Source organism: Filicampus tigris, chromosome 5, assembly GCF_054856515.1.
Source record: "Filicampus tigris isolate MCC_2025a chromosome 5, RoL_Ftig_1.0, whole genome shotgun sequence".
NCBI lineage: Eukaryota > Metazoa > Chordata > Actinopteri > Syngnathiformes > Syngnathidae > Filicampus > Filicampus tigris.
Genome location: NC_141221.1, coordinates 7846408 through 7872805, shown reverse-complemented (window position 1 = coordinate 7872805; position 26398 = coordinate 7846408). Strand labels below are relative to the sequence as shown.

General features: G+C 40.4%; 1 protein-coding gene across 1 annotated transcript in view; it reads left to right on the top strand.

The window, feature by feature from the left end:
• fbxl17 (F-box and leucine-rich repeat protein 17) overlaps nt 1-26398 on the top strand; it is a 213925-nt gene that overhangs the window by 82973 nt on the left and 104554 nt on the right. Inside the window, exon 8 of the mRNA XM_086031766.1 lies at nt 947-1077. Coding sequence (XP_085887892.1) covers nt 947-1077 — 131 coding nt within the window. The remainder of the gene's footprint in view (nt 1-946; nt 1078-26398) is intronic.

Genomic DNA, 26398 nt, shown 5'->3' with positions numbered 1-26398 from the left:
GTGCGTGGAAAAACGCTTTCTATTGTGTGCTTGCTTCACACAATGAACCTCTGCCCCCGCGTACATTCATGCTGCTGCTTTATATGTCAAACCTATGGAGCCAACATTAGTGCTCAGTGATCTTAACGCCCAATGTGAGCTTGTTATTTTTTTTTTTTTTTTTTTTTTTTTTTTTTTTAGCCTGGGCCGTGACATTTAGCTCCCCGCAGGGCGCTTGGAATATCACTCCTCTATTACCTTAACCCCCTCCCCCCACCAACATGCATTCAGATAAATGTGCTTCATTCATTTTCCAAAGCAGGAATGTGTTTTGGACATAGTGAGTGTCAGAAAGTCAAGATTTTGACTACAGGATTAATCCTGGGACCTCTTTGGGGGTATTCAGATAGGAGAGAGGGATTATTTAAAATTTGGGAGATGAAAGGAAAGGGAGCGTATGCATATAATATTGGCCCATAAGTCCTCACAGCTGTTATGGAAGCACATATTGGAAAATTAACTGCTAAGTCATATGAGACTATTCTTATGCTTTGATGGCTTTGGGTGGAAATGTTTGGAACGCTTTCTTTTTAATTGGTGTATGTATGCATAAACATCATAGGAGAAACAAACTAAATCTTTTGGGGGCAAATTTTTTTTTTTTGTCTTTCTCAGTGGCCCTACAATAGCTAGGCCTTCATTCATACTATTCCATTTGTCCCAGTTTTCATATGTGTTTTTGATAAAGAAAAATAGCACTGTTTTGTGTAAAGACATAATACTAGAGAAGGTAACTAAATAGTTTGTTTTTATGAGGTGTAATTACTGTCACAACAACATTTTTAGCGCCTGTGCCTGTGTACCTGTAAGGAGCCATTTGATTGTTTGCCCGGTTCAAGAAATGATTGACCTGACTGTCATTTTCACCAGCAAGCCTGTAGTTAACTATACCCTTCCATGTTTTCAGCTCCACAACCTGACCGTCCTGGACTTGCGGCACATCTCGGAGCTCAACAATGAAACGGTGATGGAGGTGGTGAGGAAGTGTCGCAACCTCAGCTCCCTCAACCTCTGCCTCAACTGGAGCATCAATGACGGGTATGTCAGCCTGTTCTTTTCGGTGACTCCGTGTCACACGCACTGTCTATTTTGGATCTCGTCAATGCATGCGTTCAATTACCGCTGATAATCACGCCCTCGTGCAGTACGCAGTAAAAGTAGTTTTCTTCTGAGAAAAACAGCCTGACAAGGGTAGGTCCGGTTGAGTCGAGGCCATACCACCATACCTTGTCAAATGAAACCAAAATCATGCCTTGTCATCTTGCAGTTAAAGCAAGCAAAGCAAAGCAGGTTTTTACATCAATGAGCATGATTTTAATGTAAGCCCACAGAGAGAAAAACAAAAGGCACGGGCATAATAAATCCAATTAAGAAAGGTAAATATATCCAGAGGATTTTGCCCAATGTTTTTTTTTTCCCTGTAATTACTCATTAGTGTGATTGACAAATAATGTGTTGACAGTTTAACAATGAGTCTTTTATTAATGGTATTTTCTGAGCTGACAGACTAATTATATATTTAGTATCTCTACAATATTAAAAATTGCTCATTAGTTTTCTTGTCTGCTGGTTATACGAAAACACATTTCAGCTACCGAGTGATAGTTTCGTATGGTCACACAATTGGCACTAGACCAAACATTTCATTCATATGGCCGTTTCGTCAAGCCGATTAACGTTTTAAACATACAATGGAAGATCATCACACTTACACACAAAATAAGACGGAGAATCCCTCTCCAAAAAAAATGATATGGAGCACATTTGCTGTGTTTCTTTGTCCCTCTGGTCATCTGTCTCCACTGCTCCCACCATCTGCTTTGGCAAACGGGGCCTACACAGTATTGTAGCAACAAGAGTAAACCACCTCCTCTTTTATTTATCACCCTGTGTTTTATTCATATGTTTCAATTTAATCTATCGATTTGCAGCTACGGTTGTTGCTCCTCCGCCGACTACGCTCCCACTCTGGCTCTGGAGTGTGAACACAATATTGAATTTTAACGTGGTGCACATGGTGCAACAGTGTGTGCGTGCGTGCGTGTGTGTGTGCGTGTGTGTGAAATCATTCTTGCATTAACTTTGCATCAGACCTGATGGGAATGTGACGGTAATACCCTACCTAACTCCTTCCAATCAACAAAACATGAAGTTTGGTGAAATCCTCGAAAGGGTTACGCACGCACACACGCACCCCCGCACACACACACACACACGCATAATATGGTGCACTGATGCTGTAATGATATTTACTGAACTGGCCCGTGCGTTTAAGATTTGCGTGTGTCTGACAGGAGCTGTCCGGATCACCTGCGGGAATATTGGAATTCATAATTGTTTTTTCTGTGTGTGTGAGGTATCATGCGGTATTGCGTGTCTTAGCTTCGAGGGCGACTGAGATGGTCAGCCATTCCTGATGAATCTTCTACCCTTCACCCCCAAAGGAGGAGTTTTGAAAACCCTCAAGTTGTAGGTGCAGTTTACTCTCTGTGCCTCCTGGCCCTTTGTGTGTGTTTATTGTTGTGCATACGTCAGGGGGTGTGCGTGTGTGTGCGGGTGTGTATATTGTGTGCATGCCCACTGCTGCTCAAGGACTGAAAGCAAATAAAAGCCTTCCAGTCGTAAGATACTTTATTGTTACTCTTTACGGTCACAAGGCTCGAAGCCTGAAAGAGGTGGGGGCGCTCATATTTAAAGGGGTGTGCGCATGTGTGTGTGAACACGTTGGATTTAAAGGTTCAATAAGTCTAAACTGCCACACCGGATCGCGCTCTATATTTTGTGGTGCGGTCTTGCATCATCCAAAATGTGTGTTAATGTTAAAACTCAGTCAGGTAATCGTATTGGAGGTAAGGCAGTGTTTTTTTTTTTTTTTTTTTCTTTTCACCTTTCACTTGCTAGGGCTGTCAGGTCTGCATGGTTTCATCATGCACGGCTAGAACTTGCAAGCCACTGTGTGATGACACTCCCAACAACAACTACTTCTATGAAACACCTTTGCGATGCACCACTGGAACTAAGTTGAACTGACACCTGCATATACAAGCACCATGTTCCAGTTTCACTCAGAAATGAATATTAGACACATGACGGTATTTTCCATAAAAGCAAAAATGAAAATAAATGAAAGCTTTTTTTTTTTGGGTGGAGGGTGCGTTTCTCACAGAAATCTACTAGTTAAACTGGCAAAAAGGCAGGCAAATATTCATACATTTCTTAAAAAAAATTGAAAAAAAAAATGATGAAAGTTGCATGCAAATAAGGATAAAAATAAATAAATCAGTACTTAATGCTGCAACTACTTTGTATTAATTTATCTTACAATAGGCAAATGTACTTGTTTATAACTACCTAACTTTATGTGCCTCAATTTTTGTGATTTATCCATCCTTACGTTTTCTATACTGCTTGTCCCTCTTCGGGTTGCAGTTGAGTTGGTCGCGATACGTCATCAACTGGTCAACAACCAATTGGATTCATGCATTAATTACTAAGGAATTTACAAAGATGTCTCAATTTAAATACAGGTATAAGTGGAAGAAAAATAAATCAAGGAATATTAGGATCCCCACCAAAATATTATTGATTTTCCTTGCCCCTCTCCACCACAAAATTGAAATTACATAATTTGTTGTTGCTTTTTTTTATGGGTAACGCTTTGTGGGTAACTTGGTTCAGGCTACTTTCGTGCAGCTTTCTGTGCCAGTTCTAAGTAAACATCTTGAATATTGAGTCCTTTCTAAAATGTTGGCTCATATCTATAAGATTTCCACGATCAGGATTTTGGAGCCGATCACCCATCACAGATCAGTAAGTTAAAAAACAAAAAGCAATTAAATAGTAAAAATTCGCCCCAAAATACTGCTAAACATTGGATACATGGAAATTCCCCTCCCAAAAAAACCCACAAAATGATTTGAAAATAGTGTATGAGAAACCTTAGATTAACCCAGGAGTGAACATGATTGTATTTGCTGTCATGTCTTATTTTGCGGATCCCATCAGTGTCATGGATAGATCACCAAATTATGACATTACAACCAATCACCGATATCTAATATCTGCTGATCCAATCCAGCTGATCATATCTTTGTAAAGTCTACTCATAAAGATCGACCAAGTGATGGTTCCTTATGTCACTCGAAAAACGTGTAAGTTGTGGCACTCGTAAGTCAAGGCGGCACTGTATTCTTACACTGTTGCGCAATCAAGCGCATCGCGTGCCATTTGTAACCTCGGAACCTTTTAAGTCACCGCCGTCACAAACTGCGGACCCCTGTACTCTTATCCACCAAAGAGGTTTACAAACCAATGTGAAGAGGTTTAGCGGTCTCAAGGTTTTAGAGGTCTTACGTGTCATGACCGCTGTGACACACACACAAAGCACACACGCGCACAAAGTTGAATCGATGCATACCAACACGTCTCGCTTTGGCGTCACAGTAAAGACAAAAATGACTCAAGCTCGCTTCACAATAGTCCTCCGAGGGCACAGCAGGGTCAGAAGCAGTATGAATGCTTCAGTGGGGTGGTAGTTGGCCAGGGGCAGGTAAACAGGCGCAGGAAATGACCCCTTATTTCCAGGATCAATTTGTCCCCTGATAAGAGGCCATTGGAGAGATACAGCCCTGTGGGTGGTAAAGTACTTGGTCATTTTTCTTTTGCCGCCTCTTGATTTTTTTTCTCTTTCCCTTCTCCACTTGTCTTTCATTTCATGCCAAAAGAAACACTGCTCTCTGGATCTCCCCATCCTTCTGGGTAATGGTCGCAAATAGCGTCCATGTAAGAAAACGAGAAAAGATGAACAAATCAAGACTTTGCGTCCGTAGCAGGCCAATGGGCAGATTGCGACAGTGGGACGTCAATTTTTGGTCACTGTCATTTCTCGGCGTGAGAGGATACAATGGGCTGCATGCGGGCGGCGGCGGGCGGGCCCATCATTTCTCGGTATCGTTCTAGCCTTGATAGCGGGCCAAAATGGGGCAACGTTTTTCAAATTTCACAGTTTGAAAATTGGGAGGGAGCCACGATTAGAGTGGAATAGCTGAATAAATGGCTGACTTCTTTCATTTTTTTGATGGTAGGTCTTTTTATCCCATCTTCACGAGCCTTTGTGTTGTGCACATAATGGATTTGTTTTCGCTGCTTTGTGTGTTGACAAAAATTCTATTTGTCTGGAGGCCTGAATTATTCTGTGATATTAAAATTTTATTTGTACAAACAGTCATTTTCTCTTATTTTCTTTGCTCTGTGAAACAAGTGATTTAAAGCTCAGGATTAAATTTTGAAAGATTTTTTCCATGTAATCGTAATAATTATCATCGTTGCCTTTGCCGAAACCTTACAAACATGCGTGTGTATGTGTGTGTGAGTATAAGTCCTTCAAAATAAAGCAGATTGTCAATATTGGAATCAGACAGCTTACCACTCAGGGGTAGTGTGAATGTGAGTGTGAATGGTTGTGTCTCGCTGTTAGTGCCGTGTCATGGCAGGCACGAATAAACAGTATAGAAAATGGATGGATAGTTGTCTAATGGAGGTTCACATCGCTCACATTTTGGTACCCCGAATGCTGTTTTATTGTACGCCACAGTTTCCACGTTGCTGCAGCGGGGCGTTTACTTGCAGCCCTCGCCCCCTCTCGAATAAATTTATCTCCAATGCCACATGGTTCGTACTGGAGAAATTGAGACACTGACTCACTCCGCACTTGTTTATTAGCATGTCTCGTCCATACTGGTGCAGTGTTGTTTGTGTTTTTGTTTGTACTATTTTCAAATGAGAAACCATCAATTTTAGACATTTTGAAAAAGCAGCCAAAAACACATTCATGTGATTGTTGGTTATTGATTTTTTTTTTTTGTAATGTTTTTCTTGTATTGGATTATTTTATTTTTAAATATGTAAGCACTTTGTAATTCTAAGTGCTAAAAAATACAATTTACTCACTTAGTCCAGCCAACTACTTTATTCGGGCTTCTTTTTGTTGTTTTTTTAAAACTTGTTTTCTAAATGCCAAGCAAAATGTCAGCTGAGCCCTAACCAGGGACCGACAGACATTTGTCTTCGTCTTGTTACTTCGCCATCTGTCTCTCCAGATTTGAGGAGAGGTGCTGAGGGCCGTTCTCATGTCCTTGTCACTTCTTTTCTGGGCTCCTCTGAAACCTTCATGCTTGCATCAGTGCTTTCTGCTCCTCAGTGTTTCATGCGTCTCTCACAGAAAAAGTCATGGCATGGACCTTCATCATTTATTTTACAAATCTAGGTAATGGTTTACTTACGCCTGCTGTGATGCTGCAAATTGGGGGCGCGGCGGCGGCGGCGGCGCTCGCATAGGCAATTGTGTTGCTGGGTTGTTAGACATGATGGCAATATAACACTTGTTCAATAACCCTTTGCCAGGCGTTGTTTTCCCATCTTAGTTTCTGCCTCTGTTTTATTCTCACACTTCATCTTCTTTCTCTGTGCTTTACACTCTCTCACTGTCAGGCACACAAACACTGAAGTGATTATTTTTGGCAGGTTGTGTGTGAAGGTGCGCTACGACAAACACGCTGCCGCGATGCTTAATTTTGAGTAATGGCGGCGTCAAACCGATGCCTTGATAAATATTCAGAATGGAGACACAATAAAGGCAGGCACTTGAAATGGCTCAAAAGTTATCACTTTTTTTTTAATTGCTGTATCCTTCATAGCTTAATATAACAAATTAACAGTCAAACTCATTTTTTTAATGATAATTCTTAAGCCCTATCCACATTAAGTCCTCACCATCACTTTTGTGATCTAGTCTGTGAATTTTGAATGGGATGTATTCGGGAAGTCATTTTTGATTTGTTCTACTCTGTCTGTTGTTGGAGAGGCAAGGAACCCTTGTGATTTCAACCATCACATGGAGAAAAAGATTTGTAACGATATAAAATGGAATAGAATTTGATTTGAATTTAACACAAATACATGATCCATCTAATTTTCAAAATTTTTCACCTGTCCATATTAGGGTGACATCTGGAGCTTATTTTCAGGGGGATAGAAGACATTTTATAATAAATATTGTTGTTGTTTTTTTCTTTCTTTTAATAAGTGCTCTAAAAATAAAGTTAAGTTGAGTTGACAGTTACGCTGACGGTGAGGTAGTCTTCCGAGCACTGTCGAACAGCCCCTGGTTCAAAAATCTGCTGGGGCCTTCCTTGCTTGGCTTTTCTCCAGTTACTTTTGCTTCCTCCCACATTCCATAAAAGGCATGTTAGGTTCATTGCACACTCAAAATTGTCTGTTTATCTGCTGCAATTGATTGGCAACTCGTCCAGGGTGTAACCTGCCTCCTGCCCAAATTAAGCTGGGATAGAATCCAACTCACCCGTGACTCTAATGAGGGCAAACGCTCTGAAAGATGGATGGATGTTTTTTGTTGTTGTTGCTATCTTTTAAAGCTACATGCATCCATGAGGATCTGTCCCTACGTTCTTCCATCGTTAAATCTCTTATGTGAATGTCTATCATCAACGCTTTAGTATATTACATTATGAATCTTCCAAATACATTGCATGAAAAAACCAAGCGTATCACAGCTGTGTTGTTGCATTAGACACGGGCTAATGTCTAATGCAATGACACAGCTGTGATATGCAAGGGCTATCATCTAGCAAAATGAGTCAGAACCCTGACACTGAAAGCCATGTTAACCGAATTGTTGACCCATGACGCTAAGAATTATTGTCTCAATTTTCTCCAAGTACGTTTTTTTTACTGAATGTAATTTTATGACGTTCCCTTGTGTTTGGTCATGTTTTCTAAATTGTTATTGCTTTGGTCGATTCCCGGTGCGGGAGAAAAGACAAGAAGGCAATAAAGAACATGATTTAAAGACATGAAGATGCAAAATGTTTTTCCCCCAAAAAGAAGATTGCTGCTGAGAGTGATTTTCTCTTATTAGATTTTCTTGCTTTTATCCAGCTTTGCCCCTATTTGGAGGCATTATGTTTTTCATTTACTTCCACTCTCAAGGTTCCATTTACTGTTCAACAGATTTTTCTCCCAAAATGTTCCACTGTCTAATTTTCTGACTTTTCCATCTGGGGAGGAGTCCATTTTTCAATAAAGCAATGGGCATGGTTCCTTTTGATTGTGCCCTTCTGATTTTTAATTGTTTATTTCAGTGCGGTGTGCAGTTTTTAAACCAGCCCAGTATAGTTTCAATTTACCACTCAAAAACAGCAGTGCATGTGTACCAGTACATCTATTTGAGCATATGTGTAGATACTTTGGTTTTCAGCCAGGCCGCAGTAGGCATCTCTCTATGTATATTTCTAGACACTTGCCTACGTGTGTGTTTTACGTACACATGCCACAAGGCTCAATGTGACTGCCGCCAAGGAGCTTGGCTTGATTCCTCAGCCCTGTGAAAGTCGAGACTGCATCCATTCACCCTGCAGATGGTTCTGCGTGTTAAAACTGATTGGCGTCGCTGAAAATCAGTGTGTCAGTAGGTAATATCATCGTGTTCTCATGAAGTGCTCCAATGACCAGGAACCGCAGCAATGGACTCCGTGTGGACATGCATGGTCACCAGGCCCCAATGAAAAGGCAAAAGCCAAGCCTCAAAATTAGTTTCCCAGCCATTTGTGAGATGTGCTTTCTCTATTCCATGTCCATTCTGCAACACCTATCACCCACCCAGCATGCTCTCGAATCATTTTTTTTCAAAATGGTTATAATGATGGACCGTGCTTGCGAACCAAAGTACAGTGTTCCACCACTATATCGCGATTTTTAAGCAATAGTCTGTTCGGGGTTTTTATTCTATGCTGGCAAGTCTGGATTTAGAGTTGCGCCCGTTCAGTGTAATACCACGTTGTGCTGCAATCTGCCGGGTAGCACTGATGACTGATAGAAGTGACGGAGAACACTTGAGCACTTTGAGGAGTGGTAATGAACCAAACTAGCAGCAGAGGGTTGCGGTGCACCATTTTAGATTGAAAATTCCCTCTGTTTGCCAACTGTTTACAATTGGGGAATGGGCACTTCATTATCTATGGCGTGTTAGTCGGACAATCTGAAGTATAAATTTGAACAGATTTATTTATTGACTTATTGATCTATATATCACAGAGAATGTGTTATGGTCGCAGAAGTGTATTTGTGTCATCAATGATAAAAGTGCAACAATGATCTTGGAAATAGGATGAGGATGACACTCACCGATATGGTGAGTTGGAATCCCTCCAGTGCTTGTATTTTTCTTTTTTCTTTTTTCCCTAACACCCCTGGTTATGAACAAATCTGTTTATATTTTTGAACAAGTTTTGCTCAGTTCAGGATTTATGGTTCAGTCAACAGTCACAGCGCCTACACGGATCGCCCAGTTGTGCTTTCTCTCTCACGGTGTAAAATCGTTGTCTCATTGTCTCACTTTATTGGTTAATTTTTTTGGTTGTTGGCCTCGTCCTGATTACTGCTCCCAAGAAAGTGAAAAGTGCAAGTACTAAGGGTATTACCTTGTTCCTTTTGTGCTCGTGGATGCACCTATGTTAGGTATTGTTGTGTACAGGTTGTTTGGCTTACAGGTGGCAGGCACCGATTCTGTGGCCTATTCTGGTTGTCCATACTGTGAGGTCAGAACGCCGCCTGTGTAATCTAAATGGTAACGAGACCGCAGGGCTCAGCTGCCCTTGTTCCACCATGTTGGAGCCCTGGCATTTGGCCCTGGTTTGAGGACCAAAGCTGTAATTTTCCTTCTTCTTCAGTTCTCTGGGGGGCCTTTGGAAAAAGCCATGTTGAAAAGTATTCCTTTATATGCTTATCCTTTCATGTCCTCTTTCTTTATCATCAATTGAGCACATGTCCATGTGCCCTTGTTCTGTCCTGCCAGCATGTGGTATGAATTTGCCTTGTTCTCGTTCTTTATTATAGTGCTGCTTTTATTGATACCATCCCTCTCCTTTGTCTTCCTTCCTCCGCTCACTTCCCTTCTTCCTTCGCATCCTCTCAATGCTGTTCCCTCTTCATATATTAACCCCCTGTACCTCCCTGCAGCGTTCTCCTGCTCTCTCATCGGCATGATCTCTGCTTTCTTACCCACGGCACATCCGCCGCCCTGCAAATGAGAGCGGGGAGAGTGCGAGAGCCAAAGGGAGAGCATGATGCAGAGCCCAAGGAGCAGGGTTTAATGAAGCCAGCCTAAATGAATTTTACTGCTTCCTATTGAGTCGCTCGCTCCCAAGCGGCCGGCCCTGCCGTTGTGTTTCAGTCCGCCCGCTCCGTTCTGCTACCTGTTTGTCACACCTCTGTAATTAGCTGCCGCTATTTAGGAGAGTAATTGCGTTTTAGAGCCGCGCTCTGTTATGGGAGCCTCAAAAGCGAACATTTTCATGAAAATGGTTCCAAATCAAGGCCAAAATGGAGAAAATTACCCATGGTGTTGAGTGCTGAAGAAATACACAGAGGTTATTTTCTGCCAAAGAAGAAGAAAGGAAATTACGACTGTCGTTAAACGGATGGAGGACGTCTGCTCAGATTTGTTCACTGGGATATTTGTATACAAATCTCAGGGGATAAACAGAGTGAATGTCTTTGCTCCAAGACTGATTTACTGTTTTAAATTGCTCTTTTAAACGGCGCTCTGTGATGGGAGTTTGAAAGTAAATTGGACTTATTATTAACTGCTGTTGTTGCTCACCTGGTTTGTATTAGGCGGTCCTGGGGACAAATACTGTGCTGATTGCTATTCCTTAGTGCGTGAGTGTGTCTGTGTCTATTTGTGTGTGGCCTCATGGAACTTGCGAGTCAGCTGATAGTTTGTTACCGGTTTAAAAGGAACTTTGCAACGGTGGTAAGTAGTGAACTCTGAATACGTTTGCAAAACAGTTACATGTTGTTATCAAATCTAGTTTCAAGGATGCTAATAAAATCAACATGCATGCTAAATGTGGAAAAAGAACCTCATTGCCTGCTTCTTTGTGATTGATCAGACCGCCATTTTATTACCGTCAAATTCTCAAGTGCAGTAGCAGTGAGGCAATTAAAATCCATTTTTGCTCCCGCCATGGTTGTTGAGTCTAACTTACTCTTTGTTTTCTATAGCAGTGTGTAGTCTTTGATCCTGCACAGGCGTGGTTCGGGTTCAATAAAAGTTATAGTGATATTAGATACAGGATGTGTCCCTGGAAAGTAACTTAAAATAGAAAAGAAAATATCACTTGCACACAACTCTAAACAGTATGGGTGTAACGGTACACGTGGGTGTATTAATACGTTTCGGTATGGCATGTTCGGTTAGGCCCACTTGCGTTCGGTTCGGTCCACTTATTAGCACGTGCTTACGCACTGGTGCTATTGACTGTTGCATGCGGGAGAGGAGAGTGGCGGCACAACAGTGAGAGCCAGAAATTTGCGAAATTAAGAGATCTTTATTGTTAGTGTGTTTTTTATTCTGGTGTAATTCCTTAGAATATCACCCGAATGGTTTGCTTTTATTTTTTTTAAAAAATGTACCATTTACGTATTTACGTGTCATCTTTTCAAAATAAACATATTTAAATAAAATAAAAATCTTTTTTTTTTTGTACCGAAAACATACCGAACCGAAGTTTAAAAAAAAAACGAACCGAACCGAAATGTGACTTAGCGTACCGTTACATCCCAACCAAACAGTAATTTTAGCTAACATCACTATAGATGTTTTTATGTTGAAATATTTGTTGCGTAAAGAGTTTTAACAAGGCCACATTGTTGCGATTTGTTAGGCTGCGTTCTGCGTTGTTACCATGAAGCTAAGTGGACTCTCCCCAGGAAAATCCATGTGTTTTGAAAAAATATACATATCATGTATTTCTCTTGTTTTTATATTTAGTTTGACAATAAACTGGGACTGGGAGTGGCATTTAACCGGTTGAAGCTTTGTTATTGAGGAATTGTTTCATCTGCCTATATGCTACTTGTTATGAAATGAGTTGTGAGTTGTGTTCACTGCCACCATACAGTGCTTGCATCTCAAATTTTTGCTCGCATGCCGGAGCAAAGAATCGGCCAACCGGCAGCTTGTATCTCGAAAACCCCATAAGTCGGGTCACTCGTGTCTCAATGCACCATTGTATGATAGCTTCGTGAAATCAGACCAATTACTATTTTTTTTGGGACGTAATGCTGACATTCTCTAGGCACTCCCTGGAAACATGGGCAAACGTCCCTCTGCCTGAGAACTTCTAACCACCTCATTTTATTTGAAGTTGTAATTTTTTTGGGACAGGCAGACCTCCTCATATTTTAGGCTGAGGAAGAGGTTGGTGTCAAGAAAAGCATTGTAGCAACAGTTATCCTGCCAAGGAACGTAATACGTCTGCGCGTTGAATTTACAATTCTTACCAGGCCTTTTGGCAGAATGATCACAGCTCTAAACCCTCTGAAAGAAGTGTGTTATTCTCCCTTTTGAATTAATATTAGTTCACATTTGACAAATGGAGTGCTAAATGTGTCAGACCTTCAGTGTTTACCGTGTAGGGCTCGAAGTTGGCTTGGACTTATCTAACATCCGGGTTCTTCAAGCGTGCCAAAGCTTCTATATTTTATGTCCACTTCCATTACCTATTAAGCCTTTGTCAGATTGCGGCGCTGTGAAGCGGGCACCAGGCGCCGCTGGTAGCACTGCTCTCCAACTTTCAGTCTATTCAGCTCATGCCGCCCCCTTCAGAGACTTGTAATAACTATTTGCACAGACTTATACATTGTCACCCCCCTGACTTAATTTTTCCTCTCTCACCCCATTGATCTTTCTGAATCCATATTTTCTTTCGCGTTTCTTTTTCCCCTCACTCCATCCTTCTCGTCCTCGCTGGCGTCATCTTTCCCTTCGTTAAGCCAATGACTGTTTAAATCCTCCTTTGCTCCAAGGTCCCGTCAGATCCCCTCGAAGCCAAACGCTATTAAAGAAGGTCTCTAGAGCTCAGCTGGAGAGCCGTCTATGTATGTACAGTAAGTGTGGCTCTTTGCTGGTGCATTTAAGTGTGAAGCCACAGCTATGTGGGGAAAATATTGATGCATTCACATTGGTGTCGAGGTTATCTCCTTTTTTGGTGTTAGTAAAAACCTGGGCTCTGTTGGGCAAATCCACTGGCGGCACACGCAACAGAAGCTTAAGGATATTCAACCTAGGCAGGCACAAGGCGGCACGTATGTTGCTTGCCCTGAGTAAAAGGGTTTGTAATAGATAGCTGCAACACACAAACGGTGAAAATGCGAATTACGTGGCTCGATTGACCTTGTGGTATGGAGTTTTGCAGGTCAAATGCTCAGCGGCTGGTGCAAACCGAACTAATGAACAGACTCAATTTCTTCTCCTTTCCCCTGATAAAACTATTCATGATGATGCAAAAGCTGAAATTAGTTGGTTGACGAGTGATTTTTTTTTTTTTTTCCCCCCACGTGGATTTCTCACACTTACTAGTTGCCTTCCAGGGTGTGAAGTCTTCACATTCCTGAGGCAGCCATCACTTACATGAGCTGCTACTTTGCCTCCCAAGAAAATGGTGGCCTTGTGTTTTTAAAAAAAATTTTTTTTAGTTGGAGTTGAAGCTGTTACTTGTGGGCTCCCCTCACCTGGTAGCCCTTAAAAAAAAGAACTGATTGTGGGCCCGTCGTGATCTGTTTTTTTTTTCTTTCTTTTCTTTCTTTCATTCTCATTTTCTTTTTGCTCTCTTGCTCTCTTTCTCTGCTGAGTTAAAAGCCAGAAAAGACATGATTAGGAGACGTATTTGTTTTCGATGGTCTCTTTCATTTAGTGACAGTTGCAGTTTCTTAGTGACAGTGTTTGCAAGTATTCCCTCTAATTGCAGATATGCAGTTTGTTTTTAATGTTCGAGTTAGTTTTCAATTTTCAGAAAAAATCACTTGACATCACTTTACACTGTTTGTATAATAATAATCTTGTTTGGATGTCAGTAAACGCACAAAAACCATTACCCATAGAGGCGCGGACAAAGTTAATATTGCAAATGGATTTTGTTTCTTTCGTGGCAGGCGCCTGCGAGTGTTGCGTCATTAAGCAAGTGAGAGTTAAACAGAGAGAGGAAGACCTGTCTCATTAGCAGATTAAATTAGTTTTAATGTGACTGCTGCTTGGCGTGGCTACTTAAATATGATGGGCCATTAGCTATTCAGCCGTGCTGCACTCTTGATGCGCGGCATAGAAAATACAATCGCGCAAAACTCCTCTTCGATCCGACCCGATCACACAAGAATAAATGCTGATATTGTGCGGGTTAGGGGTGACGTATTTGATTAGATATGCATGCTTGTTTCTTTTTTTTTTTTCCTCCCTCGTCCTGTCTTTAGGCGGACACAAATCAGTTTTTGGCCTTACTCGTTTGTCAGCACCTTGCCCGCTTAATTTAAAGATGTCATGGTTTATGGCCGTCATGTCACGGCACGAGTGGAGAGATTTGATCTGAAGTCTTCATCTTTATCGCCATAGATGGGTTAAGTACTCAGCAGAGAAAAGGAGTAGAATAAATTAGAATGAATAAGGGATACTACAGATGACTTCAGGATTTGTATAGTGCTTGGATATCCTAAAACTTCATTTCAGGTTCACACTTTCATTCAAATTGATAAGGTGATGGTGCCGAAGCTTTAATAATTTAAATTTTACTTTAATCGCTTCCATTTTCTCTTTTTAAGTGTTTGCTGGAAGGCTCGGTATTCTCAAATTCTATGGAGGAATTTCCATTTGATTAAAAAGCGCCTTGATTCTGCCATTGATCCTATCCTATTCTTGCATCACTTCACCTTCTTATTAATATACTGACTGGGAATAGGTTTTCCTTGGACAGTCATTTTTAACAATTGAACCCAACAGTGATTCCCCCGGCAAATATATTTTACAGTACCTCATAAAATTATCTGCAGACATCAAAAATGCTGACTAGCATTTTCGACCATGATATAGTGATCCAGTACAGTTGATAAGCCTTTGGCTATACAACTAAAGAGTCTGTTTTTTGCCAGCTTGTGAAAATATGTAATATGTCTTCATTTTAAGGGGCTTGTAAATGTTCTTATTGAAAATACCACTTTATTATCATATAGCTGTGCGTACAAAGTCAGACTCAATCAGCTGAATTTGCTGCCTTTATCATCGTCCTCACTAATGAAATGTTTTTGTCGAGTCATATGACTTGACTCAATTTGCTATTTTTAGGACTTAGAACTTGCTTGCCCAAAACATGGGAATGACTCGACTTGACTTGGCACTTGGTTTCTAAGTGACTCAACTTGACTTAGACATGGACCTCATGACTTGATAAGTCATACTGTTTATAGCACCTGTTTATAAAAGATTGGCACCTGAAACAAAGTACATATGTAGTTTTTAAATCTGATGATTAGACACATTTACACCCTCATTCAGCATATTTCAGTATTTATCACCACATTGACAGTGTGCCACTCATATAAAGTTACTATGAAAAAATAAAAGGCATTCTTATAAATAATTTAAGTTTAGATATTCATAAGTTAATTGTTTTTCATTTAATTTTTAGAGATGTAAATGTTCATTACCTTTTTTTAGAGATAATGTACTTTTTGTAGTAGGATCAGTGGGAAAAAAAGTGACTTACTCCCACCTCTGCATGTAACAAAGAATAGTTTTAGAAAGGGCACCTATTAACATGAACGCTTTGCTTCTCTTTAAACGTTATGACAGCTAGGAATGTTGAAATGTTGCTGAGAATATTGTCCCTACAGTGTAAAAAAAGGTTTGATGCTGATTTGAATTCACTTTACCTTATTTCCTGTGGGAGTAAGTAAATTCACAGAATAGATTGTTTGACTTTGTAGGTTCCACTGTACTTTCATTTTCACAAGTTTCACATGGAGGCCATTTTCTGTTGGCAAAAATGTCAGCAATTGATTGATGTCAATGCATTATTTCCTATCATGCCTTGAAGACTTAATTCTGAAGTGCTTTTTGCAAAATGGTGTGTTGCGAGCCTGGAGCGGAGACGCGTTGGCAGCTTCAAAGGTACATGCAGCATGCGATTACAGAAAGGTTAGCATAGTTGGAGCAAGTTAATGGCTGTCAATTTGTTCTCCAACCTGCCAGCAAAACTTTTTTTCGCTGCTCATCTTCCCACGGTTTTTATGCAAACGTACTACAATGTCGCTGACATCAATTTGCCCCTAAAAGCTGTGCTGTGCTGGGTTATTACAGAGTTGACACTATCGCACAGAGTCTGTCCTCGCATAGGGGAGACAGAACATACATGCAAAACAAGCACATAACTGTTTTTTTTTTTTTCTTTTTCCGGAATAGTTAAAATGGGTTTTACAGTACAGCCAGCAGGACCAATGTAGAATATATATTAACATAGTTTTATAAACTAAAATATAGCTCTATTTGTGACCTTCCATAATAAAACTTTGTGAAAAGCGTGTCCTTCAGTAGGACATAAATCACAGATGAGGACTTAATTGATTGGGCCTTGATTGTTTGGCTGCATTATTGATCGCAATACTTTGAGGGAACAAACTATGTTGAACTTGAAGAAAGCAGCGTTGAGGAAAAAAAATGAGAACATTTTACCACAGCGTCCTCTGCACTTTGGATGACATAAATCAGCACCCCACCCATGCTTCTGAAAGATGCTTACAGGATGAACGTCATTATGTATTTTTATTCTTAAAATACAGTGGAACCTCTTGGGTTAAAACTAATATGTTCCGGGAAGCTGGACGCCCACCGGTTATTTTATTATTTTTTTACGTAACCCGTAGTGTTTTACATAACATTTGAAGAGCTTTCTAGGGTAAGAAGTTATAGCGCCTTCATTTTGAAAGAGGCCAAGCGAAAGAAATGCAATACGCCCAGTTAATTTTTTGATGCGAATAAACAGAGCACTCTGCACAATATGTTGACATCTTTCCTGATGTTTTTCATGGCTACAATTGGAGCTCTTAAGTTCTATGGCAATTTAGAATCATTATTTTAACTACCGGTACATTTTTGGGGAGTTGACGTCTGTATTGTGTGAACTCAAGGTCATTTCACTTCATTGTTAAAAAAAAATGTAGTTTTTTTTATTTTTTTATTCTGTTTTGGTGCCATAAATCATAAATTGTCTCTCCTTTGTGTATATCTTGTGATATAATTTAAAACTGAGCCTCCAAAGTAAACAAAAATGCCATGACCGCAGCTTGCTACAGAAATTGTGAGAGAATGACGAGTGATGGAAGTTGACCAACTTAGCTACTGCCACTGGGTTTCATACCAGTTATTAATTATGCAGTTGTCTTTAAAATTCCGAAATTAAAAATGACGTTGAGTTAAGACAACCTCCATCTGCAACTGTCATCTCAGCGAAGCTGGCTGCATGGTAAACACCGATGCTGCTACCTTAATCGATGTTTGTGTGTGCTTGCCTGCATATATCCACGTTTTAATGGTGCGTGTTGACGACACGTGAATTACCGTCTGCCTACCAATGAGGATCATGATGTGTATTTATTCACCAACAGAATGTTTTGTGTGTGTGCATGTATGTGTGTGACATAAATAACTGTTAATGGTACAAAGGCTTATTTATCCCGTTTCCCCAACCAACCCGCTTCTCTTTTTCATCTTTTCTTATGCCACAATCTTTGACAGTTAGTGAGAAAATCAACATTTGTCCTCTTTCTGTGTATATTTCTTTCACAAGTGACGAATAATTGCTTTTGTTCAAAGATGGATCTATACCCGTGGTTCGCACCACTGCCTCACACACCTGACATTTCTCAGAGTTTGAGTGCAGATGTAATATCTGGTAAAATCGGGCCAAATTTGAGCATTATTTTGAGCGATTATCCTGTGGCATGGGGTGTTTCAAGATTGATTTCGTGATTGCACTAAAGCTAAAGCTCTACTTTTTATTAGACTGGAGTCTTGTGGAGTCATAGTGTGTTTCAGGAAGTGCACAAAAATGGTGAATACTTTTTCGCTTTCTCATTGAATAATAGAGGGTAGGCAAAAGAAAATCCACAAATATTTGAATTTGTTAGGAACGAATCATGAAGAGGTGTGGGATCACTGTAGAATATTGGGACAAAAAGTCCCGGGACACCTCTTGTCATTAATGAATCAATCAGGGGTTGGCTTTTCCATAAACCATATTCTTCTTGCTAAGACATTCTGGACTTTGGAATGAACAGAAAGGGACATTTTGACTCCTGACCTCACAAATGTTTTCTGAATAAATTCCTTCAGACAACCGGCAAAATGTTTTATAAACGGAGATATGTGGAAACTGTTACAACTGCAAAGATGGGACCAACTCCCTATCTTCCCCTTGTTTGTTCCAATATAGTTGAGATACAATAAGATGGCTTCTTTCCAAGGCAGTGTGGGTCATTCTAGGACCCTGAAGAGCCATAGAGTGAGTCCATGGTGGATGAAAATATTATCAAAGCTGCAGCAATTGGTATTTATATTTCAGTTTGTTAAAGCACTTTTGCTGGTGACTCAGTTCAGGGGTGTCGTTCTAACAAAGCTCAGGAGATGATTGCGCGGGAAAGGTCACATTAGTCTCTCGCTCAATTAATACATCGGAAGAAGTGAGACGGCACATTGAATCATGAAGTAGCAATACAGAGTCAGGAGGATTCCATTTTTAGTGCTCAGGTAGTGTTGCTGAAGCTGTGCCGCTGCCAGAGAAGCAGCGGAACAAATGAACACTATTTTGTTCGCTGGCTAGAGACCAATGCAATTTTGGCAATCCCTGTGCCCTGGTTTCACTTCTTCATGATGAGCGTAAATGGTGACAAAGTCTTCTAATGATCAGGAAAGTCATTTGCAGCTTGTTTAGCCCCCTGCCACTTTGCGTCCTCAAGTAGAAACTATGCAATTCTGGCTTGGCATTTGTCTTTTTTTTTAGATGCGCAATGAAAAGCTTGTACCTCCAAATCAGTGATTTATTAATCCCAAAAAAACAACACAAAGTAGTTTTTGGCAAATGATCACGCTCAGACAGAAATGGGGAAAAAAATTAATAAATCACAAAATCTGGAGGTACGTGCTTTTCATTAGGCAGTAATGAAATGCAGTGTTCAACAATAGTTATGCAGCAAAGAACATTAATGTAGTTCTGTTTCATAGGCGATGGTTAGTTTGGATACTTTTTTCGAATCCAAGCCCCAAATTGTTTTGGTTCCACGGTAGTACTCATTTTCAGAGCCACACTTCTTTCTTTGACTCAAGAAGAGAAGAGTTCCTAGTCTTCACACTAAAATAATTGAAAAGGGGATTGGGGTTAATCATGTGATGTGGTACCAAAACCAGTGATGAAAAATTATTACTACCTTTTCTTTGCTCCAAAAGTCCAAACTATATTGGTAGCAGGCCCCAAACACAAAAATATACTAAAAGATCTATGGAAATTACACTTTTGAAAAATATAATCGTAATAGTAGTAATTTAGCACGCTAATCTTAAATTCAGACTTGTATCTTCAAGTCATCCAACTTCATACACAAAATACCGAGTAAAAAATGTTTTTGTACAAAACAAGAAGTGAAATAATTTCAATGATGTTACCTGGAAGACTTTGGGCCTCACTCGCTAACAATGCGTGCACCCAAATTTGTGCTTAAATAGAGTGTAAGCATGTTTGACACACAAATCTAGGATTCATCAATAAATTAGTACTTGTATTTGTGCGTACTCTGCGAACAAATTTAGATAATGATGGATGAGCTTTCGAAAGACTGTCACACGTTTTTTGCTAAGACACACAATTTATTGAGACTACAATAATTTTATAAAAACATTAAAATTTATTTTAATTTGAAGTCGTCACTCAACAGGCAGATTGTGCGATCAGCAGGAAAAGCCATTTAACCGCTGGCATTTCCTAGTTAATCCAAGGCCTCAAAGTTTACGTAACTATCAAGTACGCATGCGGGCTACAAATGTCGAACAACATTTACCGAAAATTATAGTTGATAAGCGAGGGACGAAAAGATTAAAGGGACACGCATAGCGGCTGGCATGGCTGCTTGTGACGTAACTCCGATCAGCATTTTCACTAATTTAATAATTTTTCATCCACAAATGCCTGTTTCGCGTGTTATACGCATTCCTTACTATCAATTTGCTCAATCTTGGCTCTTATTTTATTTCTTTCTATTTAACTTTGGAATTCATGAAGAAATATTAAAATCATTAGTATTACATGCACGTGCCCTGAATCTGATTTTTTTTATATCCGTTCAACTTGAGCACAAAATAAAAACACATCTACACATTTATTGGTAATTGAGGCCCATTGTTGGCAAACCTGGAAAATGTTTCTTCATATATGCACTTCTGCTTTGAGTCTTGGTCATATAAGGCCTCTCAGCATTTGGCTTTAAGTTCTTCCATCACTATATATATGCATAAATACATGTGAGCTGAAGTAAAGTATGTCCCACGTGTGCATTCGAAGGATTTTTGATGCTATTGAAGTTGTTAGGCAATCCGCATTTTATGGTCCCCACTGATTCATGTGGTATACATTTTGAACCTCTTCTTCTAATGACATTTTCTGGCTTGTGTTTTTAATCACGTGCGAGAGCTAAGAAACAATGTTATGTTCTCCTTCTCCTCATCTGAGGACTCTGACAGATTGTGTCAGGTGTGTCACCGCTCCAATGAAAATTTGGAGCACTTTTTGACAGGCGGCACCGTTCGTAGTCAAGATACGGATGCCTCGATGACAGAGACGAGAATAAATTGGACCAGATGGAAGAGAGAGCTGAACTTCAAACCACTGAGAAACACTTCAAAAGTCTCCCTCCTCGAATCTTTCACAGACGAGTCCTGATATTGTGTTTGCCGTGCGTATGAAGGATGTTTAAGTCAGTTCTCTTTTTTTCAGGGATTCTTCTTGACTGGAAGGTTAGCGTAGGCCTTTAATCAACATTTTACTCGGCTGGTACTTGTTGCCTATCTAACTTGTGGTGTGGCTTGTGAGAGATCCACATGAAAGTCAACATGTTAGCTCTCGAGTGGAGCAGCCAACAGTAGGTTTCAAACGGGAGGTCCAAATGCTCCTGTTTGATGGCAGGCTGCACTGCATCCATTGTATTGTCATTGCTAGTTGTGTTCGGGCCTTGTAGGTAGAGTAGTTCTTTGCCGCACAGAGTCATATGTTCCCTAGCGATTCCGTCCTGACAATGACTAGCTCATTATTTCCGACCAACTCTTCAGGGAGTGGGCTACGGTTCCCTCGCATGCAAGGGCTTTAGGCCACTTGACCTTGGTTGCTATGACAGCCTCGGTAAAGGGCGCACAGAGGTGTCAGCGTATCTGTTGACGTGTCCCGTAGGCTTCCCAGCCCCCGGCCCACCTGTGATGGCTGTTTGTGTGCGAGTGTAATGATGATTAATACCTTTGTTTTGAAAGCCAGCAGAGAGTTGTGTTTTGCATCTTTTCGTGTGTAGGTTTGCCTCCGTGTTTTTTTTTTTTAAATACACCTTTCTCATGTTCCTGTGCAACACTTGTAGCTCTCTGAGCTGTCAGCAGCCTGATTTTTATAGTATCTTGCACCGTGTCCCCTTTGCCCATCAGCCTCTTTCTGTACTTCTGAAAAGTTTCTGACTTTGCGCATCACCTGTGACAGGTTCATTAAAAGAAGTGTGGTGCAGACTCAGAATGCTCCAAGAGATGGGTGTGGCTACACTTACTTACCAGGTCTTGAGCATTTTGGTTCCAGCAAGTTGAAACATTGCATAGACCAGAGACACGGATCAGTGTTTAAAAGACAGCGTAAATCATGAACACAGTCTTCAGGACCAGCATCTGCTTGCTCTGGATCTTTATGTGTTCAACAGAGGAACTCCTGACAGCCTCAAAATGTTTGATATGTATTTTAGAAATTCTTTGTGACATCACAGGTGGTTAAAATATAAGAATATAAACAAAAAAAACAAGCATGTGACTCAGCATTGTTTGGAAAGTTTTCATCTCATTATGTCAGCAAAAGCTGGCCATTTGGATGGTGACTTAATACATAAGCATTTTACTGTAAAAATAAATAAATAATTGGGCTAATGTTGAGGTAAGATGGTGAACACACCATGTACCATTTTCTCCTTTTGTCTGGACCAGATCAAATTACAAGTGTTAGTCAGTTCTCATTCATGATTCGGCCTTTTGTATTTTCTTCTCAGCACAGGAAACATAATGACTGTTAATATGTTCTTGCATTCTATAGTGCAGGAGTCTTTTATTATTTTGCACTTGGACTCCCGTTAGCATTGTCGCTCATGATACGAAATGGAGCCAGGCTGGGCTAACACTATAATTATTTTCAAACTGGAATTTGATGCTAAACATACTCTATATGATCACTTTCAATGTCACAAGTCAACCTAATGTTGCTTAATTGTTGTTGTTTCTTGTGTGATTCATTCAAATATTTCCTGTTGCTGTGCACAGAATAAAACAAAACCTCCTATTTATGGCAAACATGACTGAGAAGTTTTGCCCTGAAAACTATTTGACAAACATTTGGGTGTTGCTATGGAAATGAAATACCATTCTCCTTGTGTTTTCTTCCCTTTTTCTCCTCACTGCTTTCTCCCCCCCTCGCCTTTGATAGACTCCATATTTCATGCTTCACTTATGTCTGTTGGCTTCTCATGAAAATACAATGTAATAGATTCTGCATGCTGCTGTTTTGACGTAATATCTCTTTACTTCTCTTCTGTCACTCTCTTGTTTTCTTACATTCTGTGCGGTTAGGGTTGGGCAGACTATTGATGTTTCTTTCTCCAAGTTGTGTCCAGCCATGTTCTTGTTTGATCCAGCAGTGACATGACCGTGTTGTACAGGTTTGTGTTTTGGGGAGCGTGCCAGTGTTTGTTTGCATGCAGGAGTGATAAGTGCATGATTATACATATCGGGCCGTGGTGTCTCGCTTGTGCTTGAGATGTGCTTTGGCACTGATAACGTCCAGTTACTCGCAGCGAACTGCACCTTTGGGGGTAATGCGATTAGCGGGGATGGACAGAGGATTTGTTCGCAGAGCATAGAGAGGATAATCAAACACAAAAAAAGTTGGGATTATCAAAAGATGAAGGAGGAAAAATAGACCATATCCCTGCCGGTTCTCATCCTGCTCCCCATTGAGTTTAGAGGACAAGGGACAGTGGCGCCAAGATTTTCTCCTTTAGTCCTCATCTTTGTGTTGAAATCTCTGTCAGACATTCACATCAGAAGAAATTGATCAAAATTGATACCTCCGGCCAGGAAGTGTCAGCCAAATCCTTAAACGAGGCAGGTTAATGTAAAGGGCTAGCCAAGTAACACTCAGGATAAAGTGAAGCAAGTAAAATCCTCTTTTTACAATGACATTGGATTGAACATTAAAGTAGACACCATTTTGATTTCAAATAAATGCTTGTTGGAATGGATGCTCCTAAAACAAATAATTCTGAAAATATGTTTGCTATGATGAAAATGGACAGCACTGTTTGGATCCAGTGGAAAATATTAAATAATGACACGCGTCGGTGATAAGGTATCTGTTTTTGTCTTAATATTACCAGTGGTTACATTATTTTCTACACCTATGACACGAAAGAATGTTAAATTTTCAAGCTTTACCCACAAACCAATTATTTATCCCACTATTATTTATTATGGAATGATTTCCCCCAGAAACAGATTGTTTGTCCAAAGTGGTTCTACCGTATTATGTATTAAAAACGACCAAGTGGCAGGTTGAGAACAGCCAGGCCGGCTTCATTATATGTACAGGGTTACAACCCCTCCAAATACCGCAGCAATTAAAACTGCTATTGTATGTCCCGCAGCAGCCCATTGCTCTGATCTCAAAACCAGTGGCTCCATTATTTTGTTATTCACGTTTACATTTCCCTGTTTTTCGTCATAAGGTGTCAGGCAGCCCATGGTGTTTTATTAACAAAACTGATCTGTGAGTGATTTATTGCTCCCCTAAATTTGCTTCCCATTAAGTACGAACACACCTCTAGTCCGGCGGAATGTGTCTCTATTTTCTGCCTTTGGACTGACCCTGTGCTTTGTTGTAATCTGATGATGCTTTTGCAGAGTTTGCAGGGGTAAAAGAGACACTGTGGGTGAGAGCTAATGTTCTCTGTGATGTGTGTTGGTGCTCAGTACACCGTCCAATCATAACAATCTGAATCATCAGTTGAAGGGCTACATTTACAAAAAGATCCTAGGTTTGAACCAGAAATACGGCCAGGAGGAGTAGCTCAACTTATAACTCAACAGCTCCACCGTCAACATGGGAAAGTATGTGCGGTCTTGGCCTTTTGCTGTTCTTTTGCGGTATGCGTACGTGTGCAGGTTCATGCCTGCTTTCGTAGCAGCTCTGCACGCGCACTGTATTTCCATGAGAGCCGTGGTTTCTCACGCCGGTCAGAGGACTTATAAAACATCCAAAGAGAGGTTGATGTCATCCACCCAGCCACGGATAAGCAATTTGGGACCTTGCTAACCAAAGGACGGCTTGACCGATGAACTTGGTTTTGGGGTTTTGCAGAAAAATCATTCAGCTGAGGACAGATCCGTTGACCTGTATTAGAGCACACACAGCCTCTCTTGCTTCTTGTCTGATCTGACATTCCTCCCTCAGCCAAACAAAACAGCACAGCAGCTATTAAAATGAGTTTGGCCTCTTTATGTGTTCCTGTAATGTTTTTCAGTGAGCTCTTGAACCCACTGGACAGTTTCTCTGCTATGTCATTTAAAAAAAAAACCTTCACCGCATCAAACTGATGGATGTGGTTTCTTTCCTGACTGTGTATGACAAGAAGTTTCAGTTGTCCTTGTTTTACTCGGGATGTGCATAATATATTTATCAATTCAGTTTGATTTTACAACATGTTCTGTTAGCTTAGTCATCCATTGTGGATGCTGAGTATGGTATTTGGAATCGCACTGGTCAGTAGAAGGTTGAGAGGGTATAGACAGAAGCGAGAGAAGCATAGCAAAGGACAACAACACCTTTTGTTAATTTTGGAGAGTAGCAATAACATTTAAAGCTGCAAGTAGTTATGAGCAGGCCCTAGTTCGACTTTTTTCATGGAGAATATGTGAAATTTCCCCCCAATTTCATGTCGATCAGTAAACCTGCACATTTTTCATCAGACTTTCCAGGGGGCGTTACAGAGTACATTTTGAGTAGTTATGTCAAATTATTGACTAGGATATGCTCACTTATGAACATTAACACACTTAGAGACCCCTAAAAATGTGATCCTTAGTCAGAAAGACAATTACCCAGCAATTCCAAGAGATTTTCATCCTGCCTGGTAGTCCGGAGTCTCGGAACCCAATAACACATGCATAGAAGTGAATGGAGGGCAGATAATAACAGGGCACTATGTATAGATTTAACAAAAATAACAAATTCTATTGTATTTTTTTTATTGAGAATTTGAGCTATGCGGGATTGTTTGTTGATTAATTGCGCATTTGAAAGAACTAATGCAAAATGGAGTCTACTACTTGGCTGCAACAGCAATGGTGCTGTTGATTCAGTCTCAGTTATAGTTTGTTGTCTAAAAGAAGGCAAACATGACATCGGCTACAACCGTGTAGGACTCCACCAAAGTCACTGTTCCAAAACAAAGCTCAAAGCATCTGAAAAAGCCTTCAGAACATTCATTTAGAGATCGTCCCATCCCACTGAAATACATATATTAAACTTAAGAATGTATTAATTTTCCCCACAGTAAATGGAAGTGACACTTAATGCCCATCTATACTTTCTTTTTTGTAACTGTCTTTTTGAGTGTGTTTTTGTTGTTGTTGTTGCTTCTAAGCTTCATCTTGGCTGTTTGTGGCTCTTCCTGTTGTTGAGAATGAGCTTACAAAATCAGCAAATTCCTCACTATCAGCATCTCAAGGGGCACATGATGGTATGGAAATTTGCTCGGCACAGCCGCTAATAGTTCTGCCCAAAATCGTATTCTGGCGGCTATGGAAAAAGACTGTGAGCGTGAAGTGGTGGAAAATAGACAGGGATGTAAGAGAGAAGAAGAAGAAGAAGAAGGTGGCATAATGCTTATCATTTAGATGCAAGGGCAGATCCATAATTCATGTTGCTAATGAAAGCTAGGAGCTAGCCAGTGAGTGTAGGGGGCCATGCTGATCAGATGGGAGGTAATAGCATTACCATACAGATAAAGCCTCCTCCTGTCTTTTCCTTTCCTTCCTATTCTTTTCTTTGTTTGCTTTCCTTTTCGCACCTTTTCATTCCCTTTATCAGCTCTCCTTTCCTTTCTTCTCCCTTCCTTTTTTTAATGTCCTCTCCTCCCCTGCCAAGTCTTTCCACTGGCACAGTTGGACTTGGCC